Source organism: Solanum dulcamara, chromosome 1 (genome assembly GCF_947179165.1).
Source record: "Solanum dulcamara chromosome 1, daSolDulc1.2, whole genome shotgun sequence".
NCBI lineage: Eukaryota > Viridiplantae > Streptophyta > Magnoliopsida > Solanales > Solanaceae > Solanum > Solanum dulcamara.
The window spans coordinates 61140993-61151918 of NC_077237.1; the positions used below are offsets into that span (position 1 = coordinate 61140993).

At 35.3% G+C, this 10926-nt stretch overlaps 2 protein-coding genes across 2 annotated transcripts; both read left to right on the forward strand.

Moving 5' to 3' along the window:
* The first annotated feature begins 3600 nt into the window (after positions 1-3600).
* LOC129890123 (protein Dr1 homolog) lies at positions 3601-9018 on the forward strand. Its single transcript, XM_055965701.1, has 6 exons — positions 3601-3836; positions 4658-4719; positions 6057-6146; positions 6891-6985; positions 8284-8352; positions 8676-9018. The coding sequence occupies exons 2-6, from the start codon at positions 4665-4667 to the stop codon at positions 8841-8843; spliced, it is 477 nt and encodes a 158-aa protein (XP_055821676.1). The 5' UTR covers positions 3601-3836; positions 4658-4664; the 3' UTR covers positions 8844-9018.
* A 469-nt stretch (positions 9019-9487) lies between these two features.
* On the forward strand, positions 9488-10546 carry LOC129888351 (protein MIZU-KUSSEI 1-like). The gene has a single exon (XM_055963345.1). It carries the CDS (start codon positions 9647-9649, stop codon positions 10331-10333), a length of 687 nt encoding a protein of 228 aa, XP_055819320.1. The 5' UTR covers positions 9488-9646; the 3' UTR covers positions 10334-10546.
* The last annotated feature ends 380 nt before the right edge of the window (positions 10547-10926 follow it).

The following is a 10926-nucleotide window of genomic DNA, read 5'->3' on the forward strand; positions in this document are numbered from 1 at the left end:
TGTTTAAGATATAACATATGATGTCTACTAAATCTATCATAAAGTAAAGTATGTGCTCTCACAAAGTTTAAGATCCCTTTTAAAAGGTTTATGGTATACTTATTTATGATTCATGGTACTTTGCAAGTATATGATTTCTTATAATGACTCATGATTACCTCTATAATGTTTAAGTTTCTTGTATGATTTATGATTGTTTCTATATTTCATTGACTAAGCTTCATAACTCTAAATGGTATTTCAAATGATTGCAAGGTTCAAGCATGGTCCATTGCATCACCTTATTGTATAATGATATATTGCTTTGCATTCTCACATACTTAGTACATTCAAAGTACTAACGCATACTTTTGCTTACATGATATCACCATGTAGGGACCAATATTACTCCATATTCTCCTTCGCGTGGCTAGTTTGATCACTGAAGGCTGCTTAGTTGGTGAGTTCCCATGTTACGGGAACAACATTCCATTTCCTTTTCTTGATATTTACATGTATTGACTTTCGGTTATCTTGTGATACTTTTGGATACTTATCATGAGGGTGAGCTAGGGACATGTCTTAGCCCCTGCCAAGTCTAAAGAAAGTATAGGTTTTGTTGGACAAATGGACGATGTTTGATGTTGCCTATGATTTCTATTATGTGTTATCTCCCCCAGTTCTGTTACCTCTTTTTCTTCTGCGATTTATTGTATGACATTACCTATGAAAAGCTTAATGAATGTTAAGAGGCTTGGATGAGCTACCTCAGGATATCTCATTCACCGTGTCATGTCTAGGCCCTTGGCTTGAGTCGTAACATTGGGGGAGGGGGGTGAAAAAGAGTGGTGGAATGAGGTACAAAAAATATTTTATCTTTTATATTTTATAATTTTTTGGACGGAAGATAGTAATACTTTAATTTTAATATTAAATAATTCTAATAATTTATTTAATTTTTGTTAATGTAAAATGTTTTGTCTATGTAGAGTGTGATGTGATAAAAAAAATTTAAATAAAAGAGAGAATGTAGTACACACCCCATGATGAGAGTGAAATAGAAGAGAGAGGTGTGTTTCTCAAACTAATAAATGATAGTTTAGGTATGAAACTAACACTCCAATAGTTTAAGTATGAAACTCAAAAAGGGATAATTCAGGGATATTTTTGACACTTATCTCTTATGTTGTATCTAAGGGGATTGTTAAGCCGTTCTTTCTCGTGAAAAGTTCTTACGAAAATGTTATCTGAAAATTATATTCATACCAATTCTTGTACCCTATTCATTTGGTTATATACTTGTCAAACAACTTTATTTCTAAATAGGCTCATACTATTACCAACTTGGAGTCATTTATAGTAAATCAAGTTGGCATATCAGTATCCTTTTGAGTTCCTAAATGATTAATTTACTAAGTTGAAGTCGCATCAAGAGCTTTAAATCTGTTATGAGTTTTATTGGCCTAAATGGTCGTATAAAAGTTAAATGAAGTTACGAGAAGATTCTTTAAGCACTTTAAGATCTTTATGAACATCCTTAAGTGTAAGCTACTTTTCTAAAATTGAGTTAAGTATTCAAGTTTATTCGAAAAGCCAATGAGGCGTTTACATGTTATACGGAAGTGATTATGAGATTATGAGGATAAAAGTATCGAAGAATCAAAATTGGCTAAGTTCTTGTAATGACCTACTATGTGCATTCAGAGTTCATATCATACATGATATGTTATGAATTAACTCTGAGCTATAACCGAAGGGAAGGGTGCCTATTTTTCCATAAGACTATGTGTATTGTACAGATGGCCACAAGTTAGCAAATATGATATTGATTAGCTATTGGAAGAGATAGGCCTTTTCTAGCATTTGGTTGGTATGTCATGCATTTGCATATATATACGACATATGATTACAGGAGCATACCATGCATATTTTATTACTATGAGGTTAGACGTTGGCCATGGAGTCTATCACAGTTTTAATTTTAGGTGGTATCTCTATTAGCCTTTTTACCGCATATATTTATCACTCTACTTTTCGCCTTACATACCAATATATTTTCATTCGTACTGATGTGTCGTTGCCTGGGGATGCTACATGTCGTGTTGCAGGTTTAAACAGAGGTCCTGATCGACCTTTATAATGGGGGTGTTGTCTCAACTGAGGATTCATAAGTTCAATTCTTCCTAGAGCTATTGGTTGTATGTAGGTTTTACATACGTGAATTTTGTATATAATTGATGATATCATTGGGCCTTTTCCCAACAGTTGAGTTATAATATTCATAGATATTTGTGGACGTATTTTGTTGGGTCTTCTCAGCTTCTATTTGTAGAGTTGTCAGCTTATTTTGTATATGAGTTCAGTTGCAACCTTGTCAGCTTACTAGTTCTTTATTGTTAAATTGGTCTTGCTGATCATTTCATTATATCATTGATATTGTTGTGACCTCGCCGATTCACTTATCTTGTTTCAACAATTGATTATCATGATCTTGTCGGTCCTTGTTGTTCTCTTTTTATTATATTTTAGTGGCTAATTCGGTCGAATAAGATACCGGGTGCATGTTACGCCTCTCCTAGTTTGGGGCATAACAATAATTATATACTTGATAATTGTAATATAGTGTGAAAGGCTGTCAAAGTAATTACAATATGATTGGAGTTAGGATGAACCCAAAGAGAGGTACATGACTAAGTATTATAATTTGACTCTATGGTAAAAGAGGAATGAGCTAAGAACCAAGTAATAAATCAGGAATGAACTAAGAACAAAGTAATAAATCAAAGTAAGTGTTGATAAATTGGCTTATAAATTCTAAAGACGTTATAATTAATAAAATTAACGATAGTGGGCATAATGAGGTCTCTACCCCTAAAATAGTTGACATTCTTTTGCAATTCACGAAAAGACTTCATCTATTTTTGATCCGATGAAGGAAGTCTAAGAATTCAATCAACTATCGAAGAATAATCTTTTTTATCAAAGTGAGTTCATAATTAAAAGTAAAGAAAAACAGCTAAAAATAAATAATTTGAAAAAGGAAAACATGTTTGTATTTTTGGGAACAAACTTTAATAAAATTGATGTTACAAAGTGAATTTGATGATTTTTATCATTTTTAGCATGGCAAAGATTTTGATTTCCAAATGGACCTTGGCCATATTGGGGCCTATGTGCTAGGCCTGAATTGGAAGATCCATCAGAGTTGGGAGAAATCATCTTTTTGCCTCACTCCTCTCACCTCCCTTTGTGCTCCTTTACAAGAGGAAAACTATATAAGGAAGTGAATACTACCTCCATCCGTCCTTAGATAGTATCTTACAATAAATATTTATTTATATTACTTGATCACTTATTAAATCAAGATAAAATTAATTAAATTTTTATTATTTTATTTTTATAATTAACATGACCTTTTGAATGTAAGTAATTTTTAATACTAATTATTTTTATACTCTATATATATTATATTGATATAAATAAATGGCAACATGGTAAAGTGTTTCAATATATTAATGATTTCTTAATTATCGTGGACAAAGGTAATAGTATTTATCTTCCAATCGGCTTAATTATCATCAGCAGATACTCTCACGCACTCAACTCGTACGTGCAACCCACGACCCAATCGACATTCAGGTATTGTGGGACCTTCCGTCTTTCTGAACCACACCTCCCTCATTAGTATCCGCCGTTGAATTGAGAAAATTTGCCCTAGTCATCTGGGAAACTCCTCTATATTCCACCATGAACCACCGTTCGCGATTCCGATCACCTCCGTCCATCTCAATTCTATATCTTCCAATCGGCTGAGATCGTCATCCTCTGTCCGATCTGCCAATTTTCTAATTTGTAAGGTGAGAATAGTTCAATGGATAGCTCTTTACATCTTTCTTTTTCGATTGATATGCAATTTTTTACGTATTTATATGTTCATCTGAAGCATTTTTGACATGTATAATGAGGTGTAGATCTTCTTACTGTAGTTTAGGTATTGGAGGTGTGAAAATAGTCGCTTTGCAGAAACGCAAGTCGAATGTTGTGACTTGGATGGTCATGAGTTCAAGGTATTAAAATAGGCTCTTAGCTGGAATGGAAGGAGAATGTTGTGTACTAGGCTTGGCCTTCCAACTTTCCCGTATTCCACACTAGTCCGGGAAAATTTAGTGCAGGTGGCCAACTGTTTTTTTTTCCACTTAAATGTTTGTGGGTTCTGCGATCTCAAAATATTCTCTTTGGATAAATGCAAGGGAAATGTTTCCTATTATCTACATCCACAGCCAACCTCCTCTACCCCAGATTAGTTCGGCGGTAGGGGGATTTACTGCAGAGTGTCAACCAATTTACTTATGACTTGGATGGTTAGTGGTTCCAGGTGTGGGAATAGTCTCCTTGCAGAAGTGCGGAGGGGATGTTGCCTACTATATATGCTCACTTTCCCATACTCTGCATTAGACCTAGAACATTTAGTGCGTTGTCTCGGTCCTTTTATTTGTTGGATTGGCAGTAGATCAAGGTGTGGAAACAGTCTCCTTGCTGAAATGCAAGGTAAATATTGCATACTACAGAAACTCCCTCTCCCTGCAGTGAGCTAGTCTGGGAACATTTAGTGCTCAGTGTCGGCCATTTTATTTGTGACTTGGATATTGAATTCGAGGTTATGTGATTGGTTTTGTAGGGTTAGTATGGAACCTATGGACATTGTCGGTAGAACGAAGGAGGACGCTTCACTTCCCAAAGGTTATTTTTCCTCCTCCCTATTATGTGATCCATTTTGCCGTTGCATTATTGTGTTTCAGAATTGATTTATACGCCCTGTGTTTTCATCTTTAAATCGTGGTTCTGCTTTCATGGATTCTGCTGATGAAATTTCCTGTAATATCTGTTTCATACTTTGTAACCTTGATTTGGAGAAAGGTCAGTAATTGAGTATTGGAAAGAAACAACTTCAAATGGAGTGGAATGTCTATTGAGGGTTTATATAGCTGTGCCCAAACTAGTTTGGGATTTAGCATAGTTTGTAATTGAAGAGCTTTTGAGTGGATGAATATGATGTCAGCTGAGGTTGATGATTAAGTGCCTGTTTGGAAGGTATTAGGGTGACTAAATGTTGATATTGTTGCATGCCTTTGTGACTATTATGAGGCATGAGAATTTTTTATTTTTGTGAAATCTGAGAGATGCATTTAATTCATTGTGAAGAGGGTAGCATTGACTAAAGTAGTTAACATGTATGGCCTTTTCGTGAACTGCTGGTGGCAAGTAAATGTAAGAAATTTGAAACAGCACATGCTGATGCCCATACTTTTGCTCAGATTTGCTTGCACGAAATTTACTGAGCTCCATTTGACGAAACAATAGACAAATTGTATAATATCCGTACCTTCCTATATTCACCTGAGTATAACACTTGCTCTCTTGGGATATTAGAAGAGAACAGGCCATTCAACAGGGAGATTCTAAAATTGCAGAGTCTTGGTACATAGGGTGATCAGTCCTACTCTTGATGTGGAAGAGTGTTAAAGCTAGAGTAGAGGGTTTAGCATTGTTTCCTCAAAGATTGTTGAACATCCTTCATAGCTGAATGGTTGTGAAGACATTGTATAATGTGTCTCCAGTGGTTGGGGTTTCTGTATCGTAGTTGAATGCAGAGTCGAGAAATTGGGTTAAGCTGTTAACACTTCCTAAATTATAAGATCGGTTTGTTAATTTATTATTTCCTGTATGGTTCAACTTCTCTAGTTTTGCTTATATTTGATATGCAAAATTTCTGAAGCTCTGTTACCCCAGAGCAAGATAATAGGGTATTACTTTTCGTTCTTTCTCTCTCTATTGTGCATCCTACAACATAGTATGTTCTCTTCAAATTTTGTCAGGAAGATGAGATTTATGATCTCAATTGCGAACAATGGTATTATTGGAATTATTGGTTCTTCTGGTTTCACCTTATTCTTTGAAGCTCATTTAGTTTTTGGCGGAATTTTGTTATAAAGTTGGATGAATGAGCTTGGTTGATGCTTTACTTCTTTAATTGATATATTCTTTGGCTGAGTGATACTGCTGTTATTTCTTTTCAGCAACTATGACAAAAATTATTAAAGAAATGTTGCCCCCTGATGTCCGTGTTGCTCGAGATACTCAGGATCTTTTGATTGAATGTTGTGTAGGTGAGTTGATTTTGATATGTATGATTTAATTTTCTGGGTTCAATTTTTAAGTGTTGTGACCTGGCGTTGCTATTCTTAATTTCTTAGTGGTGGTTGCGTGTAATAGTAACTGGTTTTCTGTATACTTTTTAAGGGGAATAAGTAACATGACTACAATCAATATTTCTGTTGAGGGGTTATGGATTGAAAGAGAAAGCGAGTTTAAAAGATGTCGTCTAGTCAGATATTGTATGGTGAACGTAGCAAGGAAGGAGAGTATGGTGCAAGTGCATGGTAGTGACTAGTGACTAATTAGCACAAACATGTTTAAGACATTATGTTGGTTAATATATCAAAAGAACCTGATTTAACACATTTGGAGCTTTTTCTAAGAGAACTAGTGATGGCCTGAGGGAAATTTACAACTATAAAATTGAAACCACTTGGTTATAACCTGTCAGTTTTCACTGTTGTCCTTGTTTAGTCAAGGTCTATTATGGGATGAATAGAAACATGATGTAGCAACTTCTTGTCACTGGGCTATCATTTTCATAGATGTTTTGACTGGTAACATGCCTCTGCTGCTCGATAGGATTAAAGTCTCTTTTTCTTCCTGTCTTCCTTCTATAGTCAATTGAGTGTTATCTATTCACAGACCATGATTAGATAACAGCATAATTGATTTAATTAGTATATGAATCATCTTTGTACTATAATGCTCTTTTTAATTTGCAATAATTTTTGGCATGTTCTGTTCTTCTGCAGAGTTCATTAATCTCATCTCCTCAGAATCAAATGAAGTTTGTAATAGAGAAGAGAGACGAACAATTGCACCAGAACACGTATTAAAGGCTTTGGAGGTACTAAACTTGATCTTGCAATTCTTTTTTTTATGTTATCTTCTTCATGTTGTTGATGTTTTACAGTGTGTTTGCAGCCTATCACTTTTATAGTAAGCTATATATGAGTTTACTTTGAGGAGATACAAGGCATTTGAAACCTAGTATTTACCTTTGAGGTGACAATAGAGTGGGGAGGACACAATCTGGTTTTCCTATGAGGTGTGATATTGGGGTACATATATGATTAGGGCTGTTCACAGTTTTGGTTAAAACCAAAATCAAACCGAAAATTTAACCAAACCGAATAAAAAACCCGACATTTGGTTTGGTTTGGTTTGGTTTTAAATTTGAAAAACCGATAATATTTAGTTTGGTTATAGTTATAGTAAAAAATAACCGAATAAATAACCGAACCAAACTGATAAGTATATACATAAAATTTATAATTATTTATATGTATAATATTAGCTTTTCATAAATAATTAAAGATATTTTATACCTTTTAATTATTAATTTAAGATGGTCGAAGTACTTTTGATTATATTATGGATTCTCTAGTTAGTTTAGTTTAATTATGTAATTTTTTTATTTTAATGGACAAAGTTGTTTGTATTTTGAAACCTCTGTATGACTTGTTCTTTTAAATCTAAACTGCGTTGCAAGTTTGGTCCACCTGATTTGCCATCAGCATGTCTTTCCCTCAATATGCAGCGAAGTTCGCCCTTGTGGGCCGTGATGAAAAAAGAGCTTCATAAGAAATTTGAAGAATGTAGAGAGAGAATATTTGAATTGTCCCGACTAGTCATAAACTGAAAAATCGAACCGAACCAAACCAAACCAAACCGACAATGACCAAACCGGTGGTTATTATTTTACTTGGTTTGATTATGGTTTTAGACATTTAAAAACCGATTAAATTGATTTGGTTATGATTTTAATCAATAACCGACCCAAACCGAACTATGAACACCCTTATATATGATCATCAAATGCAAATGGTCTTCCGTGATTTAGACTGATGTTCACATTTATGTGGGAATCTTTTTTTGTTTTATCTATAGTTCTCAAGGAATAAATATTAACCATGTAGATCAACAACTGAAACAGTTTTAAGTTGTATAGCATTTTCACTGTTATTTTCATTGACAACCAAGAACTTTTAATCCAATAATATCCTTTTAGGTATACTTTCAATAGCATGTGAAAGCTTTTAGCATCTTTAGATTAAGAGTGAATCAACTGATTTGTTAATCATAACATGCTGATAATTATTTGCAATTGTCATTCACAACTTATATTAATTGATGATTTCTCAGGTTCTTGGCTTTGGGGAATATATTGAAGAAGTTTATGCTGCATACGAACAACACAGACTAGAGACTGTGGTAACTGCTCATTTTGTGTCTTCTTTCATTAGTTTAACCTGTTATGTAGGTTGCTTCAATGACTTCCTGTTGAATAACTAGACTTATTCATCGACGAAAAAGAGCTAGACTTATCCATCTTTTGAGCCGCCATCTCTTTTTATTTCCATGGAGTCATCATCTTAGTGTTATCTTTTCTTCTCTTTTTCGTATTCTCCAAATCAGTTTCTCATTCTTATCATCACTCCTCGAGCCCATGCATGTAGCTTATCCAAGTAAAGTAGCTTTTTGAAAAAGCAAAGAGTCTGATTAATGTGTTGCCTTCTGGTATATTTCACCCACAGGACACGGTGAGATCAGGGAAGTGCAGCAATGGCGCTGAAATGACTGAAGAAGAAGCACTAGCCGAGCAACAGAGGATGTTTGCTGAGGCTCGGGCAAGGATGAATGGTGGTGTTACAGTTCCCTCAAAACAGCCTGATTCAGAAGTGGACCAAAACTTGAATAACTAATATTAGGACCGACTTGTGTTCTGTAGGCAAGCACATTTGACTCGTTTTTACAAGTAGTTTCGCTTTTGTATTATGTACAAAGAGCTCCTGCCAGTGCTAGTTATGTGGACTCTCCTTTAATTTGTACTTGTCTTCATATATTGTGTAATTAATAAGAATTATCTACATTCTTCAAGTGTTTACGGTGTGTCACTATGGCTAGTCTCTTCTTTGTCATTTTGGCTCTTAAACCCAGCCAAGGCCACTAGGAGCAAACGTGATAAACTTCTTTGGTGTTGTGCATTTTCCTATTTCACACATAAAAAAATTGTCAAGCAATTGGATGGAGTGGTGAATGTGATGGTTGATATACATTTAATTAGTCATTGTTGAAACAGTGATTCCATTCAGTGCCGAGTGAGTCCGACTTGAGGGTACGCGTAATTAAGAATGGGAATTTCATGTTTGCTTTTGATCTGTCATTGTTTGTTACAATTATTTCTTTTTCCTTCTTGGAAAAAGAAAGTAGAGAAGATAAAATACCTCTCCTCTCAATCTGTTTGATTTACCCCCCACCCCCGCCCCCCTTCCCCCACAATTAGTACTGAGGGGACCGTCTTTGAGCAGTGATTTTTACAACTCAGTGAAAGAGGCCAAGGAAAACAGTGAATCCTAAATTCTAACGTCAGCTTTATTTGCAGTCTGCAGGTCACCTTGTCTTGATTAGTAAGCATTATGTTTCATGTCTCTTGTAGGGGATCAAATCTGAGTGATTACTCGAGCTAAACACAACATCATCACTAGTTTTGGTCTTTTGGGTATGGATGCAGGGATATCAATTCTCCAAGTCTTGTTCCTTAAACACTATCAGTGATAACAAGAAGTCAAATCAAGAATCAGCATCTGTAACAACTAGGAGGAAACTGCAAACTGTAGCAATAGCCAGGCTAAAGTCTGTCCTAATAGCATTTGGCCGAAACAGGACACACTTCCAACAAGGTCTTGGAACAAGAGTTGTAGGCACCCTTTTCAGAAACAGGCGTGAACATGTACATTTTGCATTCCAGAAAGATCCCAATTCACGGCCAGCCTTGTTAATTGAGCTTGCCACTCCTATAAGTGGATTAATCCAGGAAATGGCATCAGGCTTGATCAGAATTGCATTGGAATGTGACAAGGAAGAAGAAGAAAAGAAGGTGGCAAGAGTGATAGATAAGCCTATGTGGAGGACTTGCTGTAATGGAAACAAGTGTGGCTATGCAACAAGACAGGAATGTGGACCAAAAGAATTGCAGATTCTTAAAGCTGTGGAGCCAATTTTAACAGGTGCTGCGGTTTTGCCAGGGAATGACATCATGTATATGAGGGCCAAATTTGAGAGAGTAGTTGGCTCTAGAGATTCAGAAGCATTTTACATGATGAACCCTGACAGAAATGGAGCTCCTGAAGTATATACTTCCTCAGAGTCTAACAAGCCAATGACTCAAGTTTTCCTTTTCTCTTTTCTTTAGGAGAGTTAAACTGAATATAATCCTTTCTTGATCTTAGTTGCCAAGGACACAGAGATCCACATGCATTATATCGCATTTCAATTGAATGGTTTACTGAATGATCATGTTGGGAAAAATATTACAATATTGATAATGGACAAGAGTTACAAAATAGAAAATAACTTATTATAAATACCGTGTCATGGCAAGCCACTGTCTTGAAAGCAATTTCGGCCCGACTCCGGTGTAAATCGTTATAGCTGGTCGCTCCCCAAGGTTCCACAGTTACTTTCAAACATGTGCACTTGTGGCTAAAAATTTGGAGGTTGTGCAAAACCAATTGCCCAAGAATTATTCTAAGAAGAAGAAAGGAGGAAGGTATTTTCTTTTCTTTTTTGTTTTTGTTGTGTCTAATGTTCACAAAAGGCACTACTTATATAGGATCTTTCAAGAGGAGTCATTGTAAAGACGAGTTAATTTTGAGAAACGCATTGTGAATGTAAATGGCATTAAAGTCCATTACATAACATTCTACCGAAACTCTTCTTGTATTTTGAAACGGAAATGTTCTTCTCTTTGTAATATATTTTGCTTTGTGTTCTTTACAGTACACA